This window comes from Falco rusticolus, chromosome 8, assembly GCF_015220075.1.
Source record: "Falco rusticolus isolate bFalRus1 chromosome 8, bFalRus1.pri, whole genome shotgun sequence".
NCBI classification, from domain to species: domain Eukaryota; kingdom Metazoa; phylum Chordata; class Aves; order Falconiformes; family Falconidae; genus Falco; species Falco rusticolus.
Genome location: NC_051194.1, coordinates 2,456,028 through 2,480,008, shown reverse-complemented (window position 1 = coordinate 2,480,008; position 23,981 = coordinate 2,456,028). Strand labels below are relative to the sequence as shown.

The window sequence follows — 23,981 nt, the reverse complement described above, 5'->3', positions numbered from 1 at the left end:
CGGCCACCCTGCACCCACCATGGGCCGGCTGCTTGCTGCAGCAGGGCAGGACCCCAACAGCCAGTAGAGTCCTTCCAGCTCCCAGACTGCAATGAGCCTGGACTTCATAGATGCTCTACACCCACCCTGAACCTTACATGAGGGGTCTTAAAGACTGCAGGGTCAGTTCAATTCTGCACAGGGAACAAGAGCAGAAACTTGCACAGCAGTACCAGCACTTCAAAGCCACACATAAGAAACAGCTGCGTCAGCAAGTTCCAGACAGATTGCTCTCACATGCAAACCTGTCCCAAAGAGCTACGCAAAACCTGTCTCTCAATTCCACCCCAAACACATTAAATTCCCATTGCAAGAACATATGCTTGGCTCACTCGAGGCTCCCCACACCCAACCCACATGGGCCGCCAAGCCACCCAGGATTCCCTGGTTCACACACAAGAACCTGCTTCTTTACAGAAATGCAGAGGATGGCTGTCAGGATTTTGCATCCCCACTTTTTCCAAGGTAGGACAAGACAGTTGCCAGGATTTACACGTTTCAGAGCAAACAAAAATGCTAGTATCTTCTAAAGGTTTGTTACAGATTCAGCTGTATTACAGATAATATACTTTAAAAGAAACATGACACATTTCCGCCTTTGAAACAACAGTTAAACCATATGGTAAAAGCTTCCCAAATTCCACTGACATTCAAGACGACCATCAGGTACGAAATCTTACAGAGAAGGAAGCTGCATGGTTGGAAGCTGCCACAACCTCCCCATTTGTTTGTTGCAGAGCTGCTGCCTCCTCTTCAGCGCTCCGACCAGAAAGCACCAAGCAGGAAACAAGGCTGGGAACAAACTTCAGCAGAATCAAGCACTCGGTTGATACCAGGACAAGGATTTTAACACTCTCTTGGACAGTGGCTGAAATTCTCTGTACTACTTTTTTTATTCAGAAGTGCCTAGATTTCAGTAAAGCAAACAGAGTAATTCTTGGAGCACGGAGAGCAGGTTGTGTAAGCTGTGACGAGGAGGCTTCCCTCCAGCCTCCTGCCATTACTTGCTTCACAGTGATTCCGCAGGCTCCTCATACAGATTGAATGCATCTTTTATTAGGAATCCTGTCAGGCTCAATAACGACTTTGTCACCCTTAGGGGGGTGTAGCAGGAGAGAGGAAATGTTACTCAGCACGGTTTATGGTTTTCATTGCTTCCCTTCCTGTTACTTCATCGAAGGCTGGAATCCACGCCGCTTCCTTTATTCTCTGTTTAAAGCCAATTGTAAAAATAGTACTCCCAAATTCTTTCCTGGTAAAGTAATACCAGAAATAAAAACACAGAAACATGTTTTAAGTTTTCTGATCCACGTTTTACATATTCAGGTATCTATACAGCAAATTCACCCACCCTGGCAACGCTGGTTCAAGAAGCTCAACCTATACACCCAAACCAGATGATACACACAGCAGCTGGACCTGAAATTTGCAGGAGGATCATCAACTACAGTTAAACAATCGTAGCAGAGTGTACAGTCCCTTGACTACAAGGAATATGGCAAGATGAACTAGAAAGCAACTCTTCCATCTTAATTTACTCTCCTTGTTCAGTGGCATAAACATTTGACTTCAATGAAAGTGCAAGTGGTGCAAAAGAACATCAGCTCGGGACTCTTCATGTAACAAGTAACAATTCCCTTTAAAGCATCCTCCTACTTAGCAAGAGGTCATTAAAAAAAATGTTTAGATACAAGCATCGAGGCACTATCAGGGAGGAGAAATTATGGATTAGTCAGGTGAACGAAAATGTCAAAAGACTTCAGCAAAGTATCTTGCTGAAAATGACACAGTTTAAGTAGCACTCGTAAGGAATGAAGAGTCATCGTGTCGGGTAAGAAATACCACCAATTCAAAAAGCCTAATTAAAGTACCTCTCACAGAAAACACTAGCAGCAAACGCATGCATGATATTAAATCACTGCCTGAGACTGCCCCCAATAACATTTGTGTAAAATATAGCTCTGAAGTAGCTGAACCAGTTTATTCTATTATTCAGAAAAAATGGCACATATTCCATAAAGTCTTCTGTCTACGGTAACAGCTGATGGTTTCCTGGCCTCAACTGGCAGTCTACTCGCTACAGGAGTTTTGAGAAATTATGAGTTTTCCCAGGACATTGCTAAAAATCACAATTCCTTTATTATGAGTGGATCACTACACTTGATCTGTTGAACAGTTTCAAATAAATCTAAGAAATCAAATCCTTGGTCATAGTCTTTCACACATCCACAACCTCTTGGTACATATGTCCATCAGGCAGCTACAAAACCTATTATGACTATGACACAGGACTCCTGCCTCAACTCCAATCTTTACACTTACCCATATAGATGACAGATACTGTTTTTTCCAAATGAGGAAATGTCAGTCTAGTTATTATAGTATCTTTATACAGGAGAAAAGAGATAAAAAGGGACTTCATTTCACTCTTTTGTAAATCCAGGAAGCAATTACAATCGACAGCATCAGTTATTAACAGCGTAGCCACAAACAGGAAACTAAAATCTGGCGCTTTTGCAAACTGTCAGAAGCAACATTTGCACACTTGGATTTTTATCTTTTTTTTTTTCCTGCAAAAGTAGCAAGTCTCTCAATGGAGCTAATACAGTTTTCTTACATATTATTTTCTTGTATTTCCTTATAACACGCACACAGGGCTTCAGGCACGGACCTAAGAATGACATTCTACTCCTAGGAATAGAAGTATCCTCAACAGAATTTGAAAAATCAGATCTTGTTTAAGAACAGAGGACCTAGAACCACTATTACAGTTTATTCATAGACTGAAAGCACTTCTATTCAGCACAATACTTGTGAAAATTAAAAAAAAAAAAAACCAAAAAAAACACACACACACAGAATTTTACTACATGAAAATAAAACCAAAAAGTTTCTCTACTCACCAATAGCTTCCCACACCCAATACAGATAAACACCTTCCACCTAAGAACCCTGGACTATGTTGATATAAGACTCTGGTAGAAAGAAAAACATTTAAAAGGAATGAGGGAGGGGAAATTTTGTATTATTTTGACTGCTGTTTCATCACACTGAGTCAGCATTTCTGGAACCCTGACTTTGCCAGAGAAAAAACTTCCTTTGGAAAAGCTGATTTTGCAGAATGAAATAGCAAGGGCCCTGAACTGGAGAAACAGGAACATCAAATGCCGTTGCTTCAAAGCAAGCAGCTTACGGATAGTTTTGAATATCCAAGGCATAGTTCAGCCCTTATCACAGTTCAGAACAAAAATACAGCTATGAAAAGTATCTTCAAGTGAAACATTACTATAAAGTTCCCAGACACTTATTACTTGGTTTTAAAAGATCTTTCAGACCTATATGCTAGAGAACCAAAAGCAAGCTGCCTTGAAAACACTGAGCTCCCAGAGCTCAGGATGGAAAGCTCAGAATATCCAAAATTAATCTCAATGCTTATGTCTATCACAGACCATGATTTTATACTAAACATTTTTCAGTAAAAGATCAAAGACATTAAAAGCAGCCTCCTTACCCAGACTCCTGAAAAACTGCCCAAAATCAACCAGCAAAATGGGCTATTTCAGGCTTCCAGTTCAATGAACACTTTGCCGGTCAAGTGGTTGACTACTTGTCAAAATTAAGTCTCCCTTTCAGAGGACAAGTGTCCATCAAAGGTTAAACCTTTTTTGTTGTAACTCCAAAAACATCAGCTTGCTTGACTCACAAAGAAACTCCCTGCTTTAAGAGAAGCAGGCAAGAAAGCACCTACAACTCAAATTTCCTTTTAAGAAAAAAAGAGGAATCATAGTAGGAAAGGTCAGAACACTGAAACACGAAGGAAAAAAAGGTAGATTCTTATTTAATAAGAAATTTGGTACAGAAACCTGGGGATGCAGAGAGAGGAGGTGGAAGATGAAATCCAAAGGTCAATTCTATGCTTAACGGTAATGACAACTTGGGAGTACATCTGTATGCAACTCAGTCGTACTGAACATGCAAGTTCATTACCTATCTATGACTTTGCTCTTACTGTAGGGAATGCTCTAGTGTTTTGCTCTCATTCCTCCCTCTTGGACTAGAGCTCCACAAGCTACTAATGCAGATTCAGAGTACTTTTCTTTACTGAAACAACCCTGTTAACTCTAAATGAGCTCCTATCCTAAAAACACTAGCTCCAGGATAGGTGCTGCAGGAAGGCACAGAAGCAGTGGTAATGCTGTTTGCCCAAACACAACCTGGTCCCACAGACATGACAAAGAAGAATGAGCTACGTACAATGACGAGATAGGCAGATAGATACACAGGCAGACAGATAGATAGCTAATAACAATACATACATGCAAAGGCAGGAGGATGTCCTACTCTGAAAACCAGTACCGCCTGCTTCCCCCACCAGATAAAGCACTAAGCAACTGCTGTTTCATGTTTAACACACAAATACACTCTGTTGCAAGTATTTCCTCACCCAACATACCTTTGCAGCAAGTGAACATTACTACCAAGGTCCTATAACTACAGCTGCTGTTCAACAGGTATCTCATGCACAGAAAGACTAACAGACAGAATAATACTTTACTGCAGTTTGTTTCCATCATGTAGTCAGATATTTTATACAAACGGATAAGAATATAGTTAATTTTATAATGCCACATTTATGGTTTTGCAGTATATAATGTCTCATTTCTTTGTAAATTCAAGCAGGCAAAGATCATGTCTATCAGGAAATTAAGTCCTGCTTAATAAATAATAGTGAAGACAAAATGAAATCTCTTATCAATATTGTAACTTAAGTCACCCACTCCGTATGTAGGTAACGGGGAAGGAATACAACTCTACAAACTGACTCAAAACATTTTGGTGCATCAGTAAAACATTACAGTCACCCACTGCTTCCAGCTAAAATACTCCGTTTTAATTCAAGGCGGATAACAATACACCAGTACATTAGAAAAACATGAGAACAAGAAGATTGTAATTGGAGAAGAAAACATCACACAAGGGTAAAGCTCTTCTACAACCTTTTCCTCCAGTAGTGTTATTGAAAAAAGAAAGATCAAGCTCCAACTATTTTATTCCCATAATAATGCCATTACAAACTACGAAGGGATTCCTGTAGAGGACAATATGTTTACTAGTAATTCCTCCTGCAGCCTGATATCAGAAGAACTTGGACGAGTTCTAAGTTATCTCAATGCAGATTCCCACAATGAAATTCTACTATTGCCACAACTACTACAATATCCTCTCATGTGCAGAGAAATGCTAACATGCCTGTGTACACGTGTATCCATACATTGGGAAACGTATCCCTCACCAAACAGAAAAGTGTAAGCAGTAGCTCTTAGCACCTTCTCTCGTAGAAAAAAAAAAAAAGGTCAGATTTACCCTACTGCTGTATTTGAATGCAAACCACCATAGCAAAACTCTAAACACTGACACTCTACCACTGCTTTAAGATCTAATTTTGTATTTCTCAACAATACCTGTGCATAAACCACAAAAGCTTATGGATTCAGACTGAGGAGTTACAGTCTATGTATACATTTCATGTATCTAGGTTAACAGGTTTCAAGTTTGAAACCAAATCAAGTATCAGAGGTACAGATACCTATGCACTTCCCTAGTAATTACAATTGATCATTGATGCATAATGTTACAAAGGGAATAATTCTACTTAAGGAAATTAACAGCTTCAACATTAGCAGAAACAAACAAGTGTATTGTCAGGGACTGAATCAACCACGAGTTAATATTGTTACTCATTAATATCTAGCTCCAAATCCTGCAGCCTACCTACCAGGCACTCAGCTTCTCAAAGTGCAAACTTCATGACTAACATCCACAGAATTACAGACAAGATGCTGAACAACTGCCTTCCCCACCCCTGTACTAAATCAAACAGGAACTAATTGATGACACATGAGCCACAGGCTACTTTGGGTAGGTTGTCATGTCTGAGACGATACTAAAACCTCTTCTACTCCAATAGGCCATTCCATCCTTACAGACACCAAAAACTTTAGAGGCTGTAATCACCTTTGAATACAAACCTGACAGAAGCCAAACTCAACTTTCTCATTCCTATGAAGCCATGATCAACACTAATTTATAATGCAACGTGCCAGAGATTGCTCCAACACCTCGCTCTTCCAGTGTTATTCAACCACAGCCTCTGTGGAAGTGTAATAAAACCACTTTTAAACAAATCAGTGTTTCATCAAAAAAGGAAGCTTCTTCCAGAGAGCAAGAAAGACTACCATTATTCACTGAAGATGAAAAATAAGCCTATTACAAAACTTAATCTAAGTATCAAAGTTAGGTTTATAAGCAGCAATGCAATGCACCAATTTAAGACTAAAGACTTAGCAACTCTCACTGGAGGAGAAGATTCGTACAGGGTGATGAAAGGCAAAGTCTGGACCCAGAAGCAGAATGCTGCAATGAAAGATTACAGTACCATGATCTCTGGACAGTCATGCTCGTGACTACAGACACGCAGAACGCACATTTTAGATCCCAGCCCCCTCCCCCCCAGGAAAAATGGAAGGATCTGGTATTGTAGCTCAGAAATTTTCAGTATTGTTGTTGTATAGAATGAAGACATCCCTGCTAGGTGTTCTCTTGAAAAGCAGTGCATGTAGAGTGCATTAGCCTCTATTCAAGCAGCTAGTCTACTGCAATACTTCCTAGGTGCACTCTGTGCAAGTGTCAGGAGGAGTGGAAGACCTGTTATCTAAAGCTTCTCAGTTTATTACATATGCATTCACAATTCTGAGCTACAGAATTATTTCAAATAAAAATACAAACTTTTGACTACAGCTCAGGAAAAATCAAAGCAACATTACTGTTTGCAATACTAAATGCTGAACTCCACAACCTCCAGATTCGCTGGATTTGAGAGACCTAAATTAAGTGCAAAGAAAATTCTCAGCTTTTCTTAAAAATACAGTTATATTCGACTCTGGCTGGTTATGCAGCATCTGTTAACTATAGGTCTGCTATACTCCATAATCCCCTTCTTTTAGCTAAGGTGTACAGGGAGGGAGGAGGGAACAAACCAAAACAAAGTTCCTCCATCGAGCTGTGAGCTCCACCCAGAAGTGCAACCCAAGGCACAGGAGTCAGGCTGACATGGCAGCTTGCACGTCTGTGCTAGCCTAAGAGATCTTCCCTAATAATCACACCGGGTGGATCATGCCCCTTAATTCCTGGACTAGTACTGCCTACCAGTTGGGAAGAACCAGCACATTTTGAAGACTCTGCCAAGCATCTTGTCAGTCACGTATAGCAGCATCTATGGAAGAGTTTGCTGAAGGAAGCCTTGCCACCCAACGCAAATGGAAGCAACAAATGTATTTGACACAAGGTCAATAATCTAACACAGGACTGCCAGTTTGCTTCCTACTTCAAGTGGGAAACAGGAACAGAAACTCCTTCTGCAACAGTTGGAAAGACCACTTCTACTTAGCCAAACCAACACAGCCTACCATAGGCTGGACATAGAACCCTGAGAATGCAGGGGAAAGTAACTCAGATTTAAGTAAAATCTCCTCCCTAGATAACCTGCAATATCTGGGGGCCACTGGCAAGCACAACTCTTTGTTACAAGATCATAAAAAGCCACCCAGAGTCAGCATAAGAGCTCCCATCACTTTTTTAATGCTAAATACACAATACAGTTTACAAAGGCAGACCTCACTCTCCAGCTCTTTCAAATGCAAATTGTCAATGAACAACACTACATCAGTTCTGGAACTATGTCTTTGTAGGAATTCATATTTGGCCAAAAGGTCAAACTGCATGTGCCTGCAGCACAACACACCACCACACAACAAAAATTCTTTCCCTCCAAACCAAAAGGACCAATGTTTGAGGCTCATTATTAATCAGTCTTTGCAGGACAGACTGCTTAAATGCCAATGCCTTAAATCAGGCACAACAAGATTACAAAGAGAGATTCCCTCATGGCATTTATTTTTGTTCTATTCGGCAAGAATTTGCTAGGTTCTCTCAACGTGCTAAAAGATAAGCAATAAATTAGCAGAGCTAAGGAACCTACAGAAACCAGATGCATAACGCTAAATAATTTGTGCGTGCTTCCCTGAACTACGGGTGTTTCCAAAATACTGTATTGAAATCATCAAAAGAGGAAGAAGGGTGTATCACAGTTCCATCAAACAAAGGAAAACCCTCTATATTTGAAGCCTGAGGTCACTGGAACAAGAAGACCTCCTAGTTTTAGAAATAGCTTGGCTGGCAATACTAGCATGAGCAAAACTAAAACAGTTTCCTGGCAGCAGCAGGCCTCTTACAAGAAAGGACATCCAAGCTCTGGGCATCCTTTATAGATCTGTTCTCCAGTACGCTTCTCAATGAAAACTAATTTTGGCATGTGCTTGCTGGGTTTCTCCCCACTCCCCCAAACTGGATGTTTATCCAAAATGCACGGTCCTCTGAAGCATGCGGCTTCTTTGCCATTGACAAGTCCACCACCAGCCACCTTTTAATGCTAAGAGGCTCATTTCCACCTAAAGATCTCCAGCTCCTTACACTCTTGTGATGGGAGCATAAGCACAGCTGCGTACAAGGGTTATTAGACAGCGCTACGTCACGGGGCCGCCACCAGCAGCACGTCACCGACGCCTGGAACAGCGGTACGGCTGGGGTGCTTGCACAACCGCTTTGAGATACTGGGCTTCCTTCCCGCGCTCCTCAGAAGCGGGGCCTGGCAACAAGTGGGCAATACCTGGGCACTTCTGGCCCAGCTTCCTCCCACGGCATACATACAAGTTTGTTAACACGAAGTATTATTTCCTTACTATTTAGTTGCACTATAAACAGATACCCAGCTCTCCCTGCACAAAGGGACACAAGAATCTGTTTTGTCTAAATAAACATTACAGAAAAACTCCTCTGTAAAGTTTATACAAAATAAGTTTTGGTATACTACTCGAAGAGATTTTCTTAATCTCTTCATTTTTTTGTGTGACTTTTGTTCAGTACAGTATTTGGGGACTGTTAATACTGTTTCTATGAGGAATTTAACACCTACACGTCTCAACTGCTTGCCCTCCACCCTTATGCAGTTTTGGATAACAAAAGCAGAAATGTATTTTTTCTTCCATTTGGCAACTTTTCTGAATGCCAAGTGTACTTGCAGTTCTCTCCCACCTCCTTCCACACCCTTTTCTCGCCCTTCTTCAGTATTCTAGTATCCCCAAGGAGTTTCTAGTGAAAGGTCAGTAACAAGGCACTGGGCTTGCCTTTTAGCTCAGATTAACAGTTTTGTAAAACACACCCTTACTACCTAAGGAGTCCTTGAAATTCACTGTTTAAATTCAGATAATACAACAGAAAACACTGTTTTAGAAGAGCATTACATTACATATTTAAATTTTCATTCATGGGTGAAAACTTTTAGTTAAATTACCACTCTGCAGATGAAACCAAGTGCATGACCCCACTGCATGGGGAAAAGGTATATACTAAAGGAAGTAAGTGCCAATAAAGAATTCCAGGACTCCATCATAATTTCTGGTTTCACTCTCAGAGCTGTCACAGCTGCCATTAAAATGAAAAACCAGTTTTTCAGGAACAGTAATTGGAAGCAAGGATAGGAAAAGCAATCTTAGAGCAACAGAACTCACACGCTCCCCGGAAGATCACTGGGAAACAGCCACCCTGATTAACTTCATTTGCTCCTTTAAAAAGGTTTAAGGTTTGTATGAAGGAGAAGTCTTATACCCTTCTGAAAAGAACCAAACCCAGCTTGATACTAGAAAGTTACAGGTACTAGATTACCCCGTTACCAGCTTGACCTTAGCAGACTGGAGTCCAAACAAGACGACGCTGCAGTCGCTATCTGCTTGCTGACGACTACTGCAGCACACTCGCCAACACGCAAGATACTCCACAGCTGTTCCGTAGCATTAGCAGTCTTCCGTGACAGCAACGGTCAGAAAACGGGAGTCATTTTTCAACCTCCAACTGGCTAAATTTACCACCACCCTATTAGCATAGGTTAGAGAACCAGGCCTCATAATATTCAACCAATAATAATGTATGACCTAGTCTGCAAAATCACATCTGTTGAGACCTAAATCCCACATTTACTGTGAAGATTATCACAAAGCGAGCTGCTGTCATCTCTATTCTTTAGTTACTGTTACTTTGGCCAACAGTTTTAAAGAGAGAGATCTGTAAACACTATCTGTGTAAGCTTCCAGCACGCTCTGACAACCACACACTGAAAACAGCGAGTTTGTTTCACAATAACCTCCCAGATGCAAAAGCCTTGTTGACATCCATATTGTCAGGCCAGAAAACCCAAGAATGACTGACTGCTTCTTGGAACAAAATAAAATAAATAAGAACAGGAAGGACAGGCACCCCTTTCAGGACATCCCGCTAGCCCCCTGTAAGCTTGCTGCTACAGAGAGAAGGGCTGCACACCAGGGCATCTGAGGGCAGATAAAAAAAGCCCACAAAGCAGAGGCCACCAGCATAATCAGCCCAAGAGAGCAGGTCCCCCACCAGCCACCAAACCCCCCTGCTGAGGCAAGCCATGGTGTGGGAGCTCTCCCTGAGGGCTGCTGTCGCGACAGACTGACAGCACGAGGCGGAGAGAGCTTTTTGCATGCCATGTCTCACAGGCAGCAGCATCAGCCACAAAACCCTCCTCCAAACACACCCGGGCCCCTGTCAGAGATCAGGCTGCAACACCTAACCTCCAGGTTGTACTTTCTGAACCAAGGTGAAGGAAAGAGGAGTGAAAGGTGAGAGACCTGGAGGAGACTTTGTGCTGTGAGAATAATTTCAAAGGAAGACTAGGAGCTTTACGTATGCTGGAGATGTTTGATTACAGATTCCTACCTACACTCACACCAGGTTCTTAAATTCTTTTAACCAACAACCAGCCAGCACTGAATCAACAAGCACAATGTTATCTAAATCAGAGCTAGAGTATCTCTCCGTATCAGGGCTATAACGGAATGAGAAGCTTACAAACAAAATAAAATGCCACAAAAAGATCAGACCACACCTGGTAACAGGGATTTCTGACAAAGTTGTTCCTCCACACACCAGACTCTAGACTCCTTCAAGGATGACACAAAATATTCAAGAGCATTTATTTTAGATGAAGGACAGCTCTTCCAGAGGGAAGGGGAATGAAGACAATCACCTGCCATCACCAGCCAGAGGAAGCTCTGGCCCCAGATCCAGGAGCAGAGTCCCCACAAAAGCACCCTCTAAACCAGCAAGATCCGCAGCAGAACTAGCAACACAATCACCTTTTTTCCTCCCATACAAGATTCACACGTGTAAGAGCATCTTAGAACATAAAATAATTTTTTTAAGGTTTTTTTTAAGGTTTTAAAGGAAATTATATGTATCTTCCATAAAAGGTACCTAAAGGTCATGTACATAAGGCGCGCAGTAGACACCCATACATACGCACACACAGAACAGTCACAGAAAGTAAGCAACACTGGCACACAAATAACAAAGCCAAAATGTTTTGTTACCCCTTTTGTTGTGGCCCTGCTTCCTTCAAATGAATCCCAACAAGCAGGAGCAAGTAAAATTAGGTAATAGCCTCTGACTTTTTTGTGTAGCTACACAAAAGAGAGATACCGTATGTTCATTACATTTAATTAGCATGTTCAGATTCAGTAATTCCACGAAGTTTTAGACACAAGAAGTACGCAAAGCCACAAGACCAGGCAGCACACAGCTGTGCTCATCAGTTGCATCAGCATTCCTCAAGCTCCCCAAGGCTCAGGTCTAGCCGAGACAGACCTGCCAGTCGAACTGCACACTCTCTTCCTCAGGTGGGCTGGACCTGCACTTTGAGACAGGAGCGCTACACGTTTCAAAAGGCTAAGACCATGCTTGGAGATATCCAGTCACTTGTACCCCATAACAGAACCACACTCCTACTCACCACTTCATTTTAACAAATCAGAATGGGAAATTACATCCAGCAGACAAACAAGGGTGGTGGAACGGCTTTTCACCTTGTCATGTGTAACTTCGTGACTCACCGAGCAGAAACCCTGAACCTGCTGCCAACAATGCCAACATGCATGAGCCATTGTCCACAGTTATTCGCACACTGTAATTTGATCTTCTCTTTAATACATCCACGTTCTGTATAGCAGACTTTACACTAAATGAAGGAATCTGCATTAGTCATGACCCAACAGCAGTTGGGAATTGAAAATGAAGCATCGAACTTGGCCGGTTCTGGCTGGCTACCAAGCTGTGTGAAGCAGGTAGGAGGAAAGGGGTAGGGCGGCTAACTTAGAATAAACCTTCCAATACACAAAACCAAAAAGCATCACTTGTCACAGAAGCAACATCTGGACCCTTCTGCTCTTACAAGTCTAAAGAGGTAAGGTCCTCCACAGAACAGTATCAGCACAGGTAGAGGTTAAAGTCTGCCACGATTCGTACCAGCAGGTACCGAGATGTTTGGGTTAAAGAAGGAAGTCCCAGTGGCCACAGCAAACAAAAACCCCAGGCTCTGTCCACACCAGGGAAGGCAGCAGCAAAGCAGCCCCCATGACTCTTCACACACCTGTATTAAAAGGGAGATGCTTTAGAAACCAGTGTGACCGTAACCAGTTTTTAACACATCCCACCGAGCCAACCACTGGGACATTTCCAGGAGTGATGCCGACTGCTTTGCACCGTACCGACGTAAGCACCAGCTACTTACTTACCCCATGAAAAAGCCTTGATTGGACCTCAGCTGCCAGGCAGATCAGCAACCATAAAGCCACAGCTATAGATGGAAGAACTGTTGTGATCCCAGGTTATTAACACTAGGTTAAGCGACAAACAACAAGCACTCAATATAATTTAATTTTTCTGAGTTTCTATTACAAGTTTACTTTCTTTGGCATTTCACACAAACTGAGAGGTGACGAAAATGCTTTTGTGGCAGGTTTTTCGCGTGGGTTTGGCTTTGACTTTTTCTAAGCTTTGGTTTCTAACGCTCTTTCAAAAATAATTAATCAGGAGAATTCCAACACCTACTTCAGGGCACCTTGAGTATGACAAGGTTTCCTTCTTTCCACCAGTTTCTTTTACTCCTTTCACTCCTGCCCTTGTTTTCCTTTCCAGGACAGCCTTTGACATCCCTTCCCACAATACAGGTTAATACAGACAGAGACTAAAAAAAAAGAACTCACTCACCCAGCAGCATTCATGCTGTTTTCTCTGCTTGTTTAATATTAAATTTCCTGAACAAGGAAACTTTGTTAGACAGACTCTAAACTTAAGAAAAAACTATTCGTCAATGACACTTCAATAAAGCCAGTATATGTACTTGAAGCTAGAACAGTGCCCTGAAACCTGATTTATTTGCTTGGAACCATGAATATATTTGACTGAAGTCCACAGGCCTTAACTGTTAAGAAAGCTGGAAAAAAATATTTATTCCTGTGAACCACTAGCAAAGTTTCCTTGCAGGTATTCCAGACAGACAACAGCTGCAGAACCAGAAGCCCTCCTCTGTGAACATGGTACCCTGTCTAAGGCTCAACATAAAGTTATTTGTGTCTCAGAGACATAAATAATCAAAAGCCTAATACTAGCAACACATTGTCTTGCTGCTGAAAGCACAACAAAAAAGCTCAAAAAAACTGGTCAAAAACAAACAAAAAACCTTCCTAAGACAGACACTGAAGCCCTTATAGCTGAATATTTACATATATTAACGTTTGGTTAAAAACTGGTAAATGTTCCAATATTGTATTTTGGTTCATTTGAAACAACAGATGGATTTTATTTTTTAAGTGCAACTAATTTAGAGCTGATTTCAGCTTCAGAAAGTGTGTTGTACTTAAGGTTCCAACTAGTGATAATCTGAATTATTTGGGTACTGAAACATATGCCAGGTTGTTGAATACTTCTGGCCAAGAAACAGGCAAACCAACTGTACATCGCAGGCGTGGAGCTGTGGCCACACGGCAATGAAAACAACTGTAGTAAAATAACCAAATATCACCGATTTTAACTAAGGCTTGGCACATTCTAAGTTGCCCCTACAATTGGCCACAGATTAATAATGCAAAAAGGAGGTTAGTTTTAACTACCCAGAAGAGAAATCTAACCTTGCCCAGTCATGACAAGGGGGACACCGCATTTTAGCTGTGCTGGTTTCCCAGAGATGTTTATACGACTGACTACCAGCAAACATGCATTGATTGGTATCTGTTTGCATTTTTGGAATAAAAGATTGAGACGTGTCAATCAAAAAACATCATTCTTGATGATCTTGGAAAACAAGGTGCAAACACAAAGTTTATGAAAATTAATTACCAAGAAGTAAAATGAGGTAGCACCTGAGTTTGCATGCTTGGCTTTTTTTATTACAGGAAAACCACTGGTCTAACTGAGATGGAGACTTACCAGACTACACTGTAATAAGATATAATAATATATCTTAATTATTAAAAATAATAAGAGACAACTACCAACCCAAAGCATTCTTACAAGACAAAATAGAGAAAAATGTAAGCACTAAAAATTTCCTAACTCATCAAGCTGGCAGCTGAAGAGACGCAGCTCTCCCAAAGCTCTGAGGCTTGTCAGACAATCCTCCAGGATTGTCAACGCTGTATTTATCATGAGCTTAAATACATTAATTTGATGAGCAGCTTGGGGGGGGGAAGGAATGAAGTGTTTTTGTTTTACCTTCAACTGAAAGCTATGTGGCAGGGAAGCACAGAAGGAAAAAGAGAAGGTTTACTACCGTTTCATTAAAAGTAAAAATTTCAGGACCTGCTTCATTAACAAGGAAACTTATGTTCTGCTTGTGAATAAGACAATCTTGAGAGCTGTCAGCCACCAATATGATATCCATGCCACTCCTCAGGTACCACTGTTCTGAACTTTAATTTTACTAGATGGCTATAAAAAGAAAAGAGGTTTTACAACACATTTTATTTAAAGAGACTAATCCAGTATTTTCTAGTCTTTGAAAGATGCCAACAGCACATGATGTCGACGAAGCTGCGTGCAGGACCGGAGTGCATGCACTCCCAACTCCCTCTAAAGCTGCAGTCACTCAACATTTTTACTAATAAAACAGAGGATTGTTTTGCTTTGAATTTTTCAATCATACAGAACGAAAACACGACTGCAATTGTCACCTTCACAAGACTGCTTATAATGTATTCGTAATTACATTACAAGGTTTTATGTTCTTGTAACTGTAAATAATAATTGTTGTCATATGAGTACAGAAAGGCAATCTGCATAAGGTACAGAACAACCCAGCCAGGAATTTATTAGTAGTAAACTGCAGGCATGTCAGTACGTGTTTGCAATGACTCTGGTTATCACCAGGGATAACCAATACATCAACTTTAAAGGTCTTTTCCAACTTCCAAGCACAGTCACATGCAAAGACGGAACCAAGTCTCTGCAAGGGAAGGGAAGAAAGTTACACTGCACCAGTCAGTTCACCTTCGATGAGACAGTTTGGGGGGGCCCTCTGGCAGACACCAAAGCAGAGAGCTAAGAACAAGCCCAAGTATTTAACACCAGGTACTGCTGGTTGTCCTCAGAGTCTGAGCTCCAGAACTGCTACTCACATGACAAAGTCTTAGAAAGCATCAGCTATGAAGGAACAGATGACAAAAAAAGAGAAATGGAAAACGGAAATGTAAGACAGAGGTTAGGTAGTAGAAAATTATGACAGGAGTCAGGTTTCCATCACTTCTCTTTCCCTGTTTAGGAGGCCCACATACTAACAGTAAGGAATTTTTAGTAAATACACCCCAGCATCTGCAACTTCATTTAATACAAATTTCTTTTCAGCTTTAAGGTAAATGCAAGCATAAGGATTTTTGTAGTGATTCTACAATCCCGATGACATTACATGGCTATCCAAAAACAACCCTGTTGTTAGATTAACACTCCTAAAAGCTCACTGCAAACTACAGAAACAATGGATTTTAACAAAGGTTAATCCCCTGTTTCACCTACTGAGTTTACAGAAAATAATTAAAAGGATGAAAAAACCCACTTCAAAATACCAGTTATTTCTGGAAACAAGAAGCAGATGTTCTCCTCTGTTTGGCTCAGCTGTGCTACAGTACAAGAGTGCCTTTGTTATGCTGTCAGCAATAATTTATTTTATTTATTACAGCCATTTTATAATGCCCATCAATGTACTACTTGTGCATGATTTAGATTCATGCAGATCTATTTCTCATATATATAAGATATTGAGAAGCATCACATACACGCTCAAAACAGCAGACACTGTTATGACACAATTGTGCAAACTGGTTTTTTTCCTCTTTCCACTGCATTAATAAAAAGGGAACAGGAAGAGAAGGAGGAGTTAGTATTGCCAAATGAGGCTGAATTAACGTTAATTGAGAATTACTGAAACAAGACAAAGTTAGGAAAATACAAGAGCTTGAAGTATAAAAATAAACTCCAACTCTTTAAGTCCAACGCAAGCAAAGCCTTCTGAACCACTGAAAGGAAATACTATCTAGAATAAAGTCATGAAGAACTAAAAGGAGACTATGTGGGGAAGAAGACCCATCAAAAATGGAAAAGAGCATGCTCACAGGAGAATTAAAAAAAGGAAAAAGGAAAAAAAAGGAACATAATCATTTGGTACTTTGCCTGATCAGTCACTGAGACCTTATCTGTAGGTTGGCATTAAACCACTCCCCAAAGGACTAACATCACTGCCTTTGTATGGATCTGATAAGGAATTCCGGGCCTCAAAAAATTAAACCTTTAGTGACAGCATGCACCCATAGTGGCATAAACATTAGTCTTTCCCTCCTACTGCTTTGAACAAATGATTTCCTTCTATTAAAATATTCCCAAATCACTAATGTCCCCAACCTGTGACACAAGAAACAGGCACCCTGATGTGCACCACAAAGCTAGAACACCGCACGGAGGAATGCGAATCCCACATTCCCAACCTGTTAGAACCAGAGGATCTGTGTGTGTAAATACTCGCACATTTAACACCACACAGACATCAGCACAACCCTGGAAGAAAAATCCAGATAGTAAAATATTTAACAAGTGTATGAAATCCTATAGTTCAAATATAAAGTATTACACTCTTTGCTTTTTTTAAAAAAGTGATTGTGTCCGATTACTACAAAGGTTTCCTCTATCTGACAAGACAGTGCGCGCTGAAGAGATGATTTTTTTAGGATAATGTGTCATCAAAAAGAACATCTGAGAAAACCCTTGCAAATTCTGCACTTTCAGACTGAACCGGAGAGACAGGCAGATTCCCATACAGTGTCAGCACACAGTCACAGTCAACCTATGTAACCAACTAGTCATAAGTTTTACTCAAGCAGGACGTAAGTTTTACTCCTGGAGTGGCAATCTGTCCACAAGCAGACAAGAAAGGTAAGCTTGCATCACATACCTGTATATTTTTATGATGCACCAGGGCAGAGGGAAGAAAGAAAAGAAAAAAAAATTCAAATATTTCCCAGCCTTTGGTAGTACTAAAGAAAATTTCTAAATGGAGTAACAGAATAAACAGAACAATATTACGTGAAAATGTACACATCATTAGAAGTTAGCTACAATCTCTAGGAGTTCATCAAAATAATTCCCTCCACCAAATAAATTAAAGATTATAGCACAGGAAGTATCTGAGCAACAACAACCAAAAAAAATCAAGTGTGTACATGTCTAATATGCATAACTTTATACACTCAACAATTAGCAAACATTGGAATGTTACCACAACACTGAAAACTTGCCCTAACAGAGATTTTTCCAAACAAAAATATTTGTAGCATCAAGATTTAAAATTTTTACCTGAGCAAGCTATCAAGATAGTTCTATAATTTACTTATTTTAGGGCATTATTTTAATATCTCCGTTCTTAGTTCCTTAGATCTTACAAAGTAAAACGAAAAAGTCCTAAAAATCAGAATCACACGGATAATTGTAGCACCCATAAGCAAAATCTGACGTATGGATTATTTATCTGTATTTTTCCAGTGACGGCTGTACAGATGATAGTTATGAAGCACCAGACCACACTGCTAATCAGCGCAGCCCCAACCCTGTAATTTGTAGTACCCAGGTAAACTGCTCATATAAACTGCAGATCAGAGAGGGGCGCAGAAATGGACTGAAAGGGAGCGAAATTCATGTGGTCAAGCAGCTTCGGCTTATCTTAAAATCAGAGTTTGGGGAATTTCAGGGGTTTTCCTGTATAAAAATGCAGTCCAAGGGCATGAGCAGCCCCATGCAGCTCATTTGGTGTGGGAGGAGCTGATGACACCTTTCCAGGAGAGTAGGAGGGCAGAAATGAATCCACACTTTTTGTCTGTGCACAAACTGGATCCTTCAAGATAGGAGTCACCAGCTCATACACCCTGCACAGGGACACCTGAAACGGGTCTGACCCCGATGGCTGCGCTAAGCAGAGGTCAGGGAAGCCGAAACAAAGTCTTGCGGCCTACAGCAGATAGAAGAAAGTTGACAAAGCAGGACACTTGGTGCGATAAACAAACAAAAAAATAATTTACACTGCAATTGTTTCCTCTGGTTGCCTTATCACCCTATATCCATCTGTCATCACATCTCAGAGCATATGCTTGGGAAATTCAGCAGAGCGCAGCCATGGCAGGGAGAATCAATTTTTTTGCTTTGTGTCTGAACAGGTAGTACAGATCCCAGCAAGGGGACCCCTTACACACCATGCTGTTGAAACAGGGAAGTGCTTTGCTTGAAATCAGGTCAGTTTCTAAATGTACATAAACAAAAGCACCCAAAGAAAACAAAAGTGATTTGGCTGTAATTATCCACTCAGCAACAGGCAACAAGAACAGAGGACCCAATCCTGCCAAGTTTTAAGTACATGTTTAACTTTAATCACAAGTAGTCTCACTGTGCAGTGTCTCTAAATGCTTGCCAAAAAAAGGACCAGATTAACAAGGGATGGCCTTTTAAAATCATTTTAGAGGTGCTATTAGTTAGACTGGCAAAGGTTAGATGTGTTCTTTTCCACAGTTGAGATACCTTGGCAAATTCAAACCTGCACACAACCCCACCATCAGTCTCAATGGGAATCTAAATAGATCTACACCTGCCCCCACAAGCATGGTCCACTGCAGCTGGGCACAACAATATCTGACAGTTTAGCATTACAAGGTTAATCAAAATATCTATTTTAAGGCAATTTTGGCCAAAATAATGTGACAATCCTAAAGAATTCCATGATAACTGCTGGGGGGAAAACTGGGGATGGCTTAATAAAAAAAAAAAAAACACACCAAACTAAAACTAAAAAGCCCTACATAGCCATGAGATATCAGTTTAGCAAGAAGCAGCAGTGGGCAGATGTTTCGGGCCAGGCCACATTACCTGTTGCCCAAAGTCAAACCCGTGACAAGCCAGCGTGGTATGCTAGCTCCTGAATGACACTGCTGTGATGAACCCAGTTGCCCAACACTGCAAACCACACTGGAAAGGAATTTTGCTAACCGAAGACTACAGCTGAACGGAAGGAAAGAAAGGTCTGAAGCAAGAGGGGAGTGATAAAAATAAGAAATAGAGACTGCTTCATCATTAATTTAGCGAGCAGAAACACAAGGAGGAATGTATCCGATATCCCAAGGCAAAGTAAACATTGGGCCTGAAAACACTGGGCATTTTACGCACTTGCAAGAGTGCTTTGGAGGGGAACTGGGGTCTCTATCCTGCTAGGACATACTCCGAAGCAGCCTCTGTGTCAGATCTCCCCGAGTACTCTTTAGATAATTCACTTAAAAGGAAGACCAGGCAGGACATGCTGCTCTTCATGAAGTATCAAGGGAGAACAGATGTTTCCCGGTCTCAAAAGGGACAAACTCAAAAGAGCGTATCATTTCATACCACTAATTCTTGAGCATGTTTTGGAAAAAAAAAAAAAAAAAAAATCACAGTAAGGGAAACAAATAAAAAAAGCTAGGGTAACTATGCAGACAAACTCCAATCGGCCTTTCAGCGAAACATAAATACTATCAAACATATTTCATTATTAAATGAACGCTCTGTGGCATTACCATTCCCAAAAATACACGGCTGATTACAGACTAGCTTGTGGGGAAGGGACAGAGAAGGCAGTTAATTGAAAATGTGTTTTATTGTAACTAACCAGCCTCACACATTTCTACACTCCCACTCACTGGGGAAACATCTCTTTATGAAGTCTGTGAAGCATAATTAAGTTTGGTTTTGTTTAAATCTGCATCACTGCACAGGTAAGTAAAGCCCTTCAGCTCGCTAGCTTTTCCCAGAAGTTTTGCATCACTGAAATATGCCTGATTTTACTTTTCAGTGATCTACCTCTGCTTCTTCCTACAGCTTGCCCGAAGTAGTTCGTAAGGCGCGGTATGCCCTACCGGGCGCGGTACTGCAAGTTTGAAACGCTGTCGGTCCCGAGAGGTCCAGCTTCGGAAAGCGGAAATAAGCAGAAATAAGCAAATAACCCAACTCGAGGCAGAAGTTTGCGGCGCCGGCTCGGCCGTGTGCAGGGCGCAGGCACGGCGCACCCCGCAGGGAGCCTGCGGGACACGGACCGGCGCAAAGCAAAAATAACGAAAAATATAAGTCAGGAGACCCGGCGGGGAAGGCGCTGCAGCCCCCTTACCTCCGGGGTCCTCTCTGATGGTTTCTTTCGCAAAGCCTGTTTGATCTTGGGTTCCACAGGAGCGCTCATTCTACTGCTCTGCTCCTCCGGGTCCGCAGGTCCTCGGGAACAGCAGGCGGGGGCGATGCCTCCAGGCGCGCCGGGAGTGCGGACAAACACCGGGCGGTGAGCCGAGCCGAGCCCAGCCCAGCCGATCCTGCCGCCCGGCCCCGCCGCCACGGGGGCCCCTCTCGCCGCTGCCCCGTGGCGGGGCGGGGACGCGCCCCGAAACTTTCCCCGCGCCGGGGGCCCGGCCGAGGCCGCGCCGCTTCACGGGCTGCGGCGGGCCCGGGCGGGGAGGGAAAGGCCGAGGCGGGAGAGCGCGGGGGAGCCGGGGCCGGCGGAGAGGGCAGGCCCCGGGGCGGGCGCGGTGCCCGCTGCCGGGCTGGCTGCTCACCAGGCGGGCGGCTCCTCCGCGGCGCTCGGGGCGCCTCCGGCTGCCGGCTCAGCAGCGGGACGCGGGGCGGGTGGCGCCGGCTCCCGCCGCCGCGTTCCCCCGGCGGCCGGCGCCGCTCCCCATCGCGCGGGCCCAGGCGGCAGCGCGGCCCCGCCGGCAGGAGACGAGTCCGCGCGGGCTGCGGGAAGTTACCGGCCGGAGCGGGACTCTGCGCCCGCCCGCCCGCTCCCCGTGCGCTCGGCCCCCTACGCCGAGCGGCTCCGCCCGCCGCGACCGCACAAAGCGACGCGGGCGGGCGAGGAGTTTTGCGACGCGGCGCCAAAGGCTCCTTCGGCTCGGCGCGCGCCCGAAACTCGGCCCGCTCCTCCCCTCAGGCCGCCTGCAGCCACCGTCGCCGGCCCGACCCCCTGCCCCGCTCACCCAGCGCACATCACCCCCCAAGCAGAAAAGTGCGAGCGCGGGCACTTCAACCCAGAGAATCAGCAAGAGGGGCGGGGCGGGGCTGAGGGGCGGGGCTGTGGAGCTCCGCCCCCATTTGCCGTGGGGTGGGGAGGGGGCGGGGCGAAGGAGCGGCGCGGAGGGAAGGCTCGCGAGGGTTGGGGCGGTGCGCGCATGCGCGCTGGGGCGGCGCGGGGCCGCGGCCTGGCGGGCGGTGGGGGCCGGGCCGTGGGGTCCCGGGCCCGGCGGCCCAGGCAGCGGGATGCCCCGGGTGGCGGCAGCGCGGCCCGCCAGGGTGCTACGTGCCCTCTTCCCCCTGACAGGCTGCCGTTCTGGGGCACCTGCCGAGCGTCTCGTAAAAACACCTTCTGCCGCGCCTTTACACCCGGGCGTAACTGATTTTCTGCATTAATTACATTTTGACGTCAAATGGGATTTACTTCTTCCATTAAGAGTTTCCACAGGCAGCGAGAACTTCCTCGCCATGACACCAACCATCAGGACGTCCTTCACCATTACCCCAGGGCCGCGTGGGCGTTCCCGCCTGTTCCTCACAGTTACAGTTCACAGAATATTTTTACCTTCTCAACTCTTGAGCTTCTAAAAGTCCCAGACTTCAGACCCGGGGCTGTGGGGTGCAGTGTCCCCAGGCGTGTGACCCCATCCCCGCTTTGCCCACCAGGCCTTGCAGTGCCCAGCATGCCCGACCTACCGAAGCTGGACCTCAGCCTGCAATAAAACACAGTTGCACGGAGTCTTGCGGCGTTTTTACAGAGTGGACCTGGCCTAGTTCCCGACTCCCCCCCCAGACGTGTGTTTCCAGTGTCCGTGGCCCCTCGGGGACACCAGGAAGCAGCCCTCTATCAAACATGCCCCTGAAGACTTCCTTCCTTACACCAAGTTCCATTTTATAAATTCATGAGATCAAAGCTAGGCAGATACACAACTTGTGTTTGTCCTTTCCTTCCTAGTAAACAAGAGTGGTTTTGTTTCTTCCCTTTCTCCAGCTATTCCTTCCCATTCTCTTTACCGCTTGCCCTTTATGGCACAATTGTCTTTGTAGTACTGAAGGACTCTATTGGCCCTTCCAATTGTTTTATAATATTTCTATTAAGTTGTTTTATAATATTTCTAGTGTTTCTTTCAAAGAAAAATCTGAGGAAATTTGACATTTCCTTAACTGCAGAATTTTTGGGGCTGAGCCTAGCCCGGATCTTAAAAGCAACTGTTCCTAACAGAATAAAGTCATTACACTACAACTGCTAGAGAGACAATATAATATGCTCTCAAAAACAACAATCAGGTAACAACACATTTTCAGTCCCATAAAATCTATTGAGACTAATATTTTTTGGTTTTTTGTTTGTTTACTTCATTTTGAACTGCTGTGGTAAAATGAATGTTTCCAAATACCACGTCTATTATTGTTCCAAAGGTCAGAAGTTTGTACTCTTATTTGGCAGAACATGTTATCCTTTTTCAACTTGAGTACATAAAATATTATTTCCAGTAGTGTGGGAATCTTCTGAGATTCCCTGCCAGGAACTCAAATTGAAAAGCTGGAGATAAAAAGTTCTCCTGAGTAACTGAGGAGAAGCAAGTAGAAAAGAACTGAAGCATGAATCCTTTATTAAGAGATTCTTTTTTTCTTATTTTTTCCTTCAAGTTCTTTTCTTTCTTTTTTTTAACCAACGATGTAATAGCAAATCAAGTAACTTTTCTTTATCAGCTCAGTTTATAGTTAAAGATCGTATAAAAGACTAGTCAGTACTCCCCAAGTGCAGGTGGCTGGGGAAAGAAGAACTTGATGGCAGACTAGAATAAAAAGCATAACTGAAATCTATGCATGCCAGATCTCAAGGATCTGTAATGATTTACATCCTGATCTCAGTTTTTAGGAGGTAACTCATTCTACCACCTGTTCTAGCTGTTCAGCATTCCTGCAATCAAAATAACAAAGTGGGCATTCAACATGAAAATAAAATCAGTAACCTAAGTATTCCTTTTTCTTTTGCACACAGATTGTCATATTCATTGTACATCGGCCAACAGACATGGATCGAGCAGTAAGGTAGACAGAGGTACTCGACAGGAGCCAAAGCTGCCATTCCAATTTAATTGCTTGGCTCAACTGACCCGTGAAACAAGACTTTCCTCACTCCAAAAATGCCTGAATTTGGGTAGGTAATGGCTCTAATAGCTGCAATTATTCCAGGGGCTATTTTAGTTGTCAGGTTTATTTTCCCAAATATCTGGAGAACAATGGAAACGAGTGTCATGATCCTAACTGCTTACTGGTGTTACAGCCTATGTCTCCACATGGTAAAGCCTATGTAGTTAAACACAATTAAGAAGCTTTCACAAGTGAGTAATTTCAGGGCTGGGATTAAAGGAGGTGGCCAAGCAGGATGCCTATTGTCTGTGCAGAGGGGAAAA

General features: G+C 43.1%; 1 protein-coding gene across 6 annotated transcripts in view; it reads right to left on the bottom strand.

Moving 5' to 3' along the window:
* RAPGEF6 (Rap guanine nucleotide exchange factor 6) overlaps positions 1 to 20,878 on the bottom strand; it is a 132,908-nt gene extending 112,030 nt beyond the window's left edge. For 2 of the 6 annotated variants that reach the window (XM_037396728.1, XM_037396729.1), the window contains exon 1: positions 20,672 to 20,876. In XM_037396728.1, the coding sequence (XP_037252625.1) occupies positions 20,672 to 20,740 (69 nt within the window). In that variant the 5' untranslated portion in view covers positions 20,741 to 20,876. Of the gene's footprint in view, positions 1 to 20,671 lie in introns of all 6 variants that reach the window. The other 4 variants (XM_037396730.1, XM_037396731.1, XM_037396732.1 and 1 more) reach the window with 3 other exon arrangements.
* Positions 20,879 to 23,981: the final 3,103 nt, after the last annotated feature.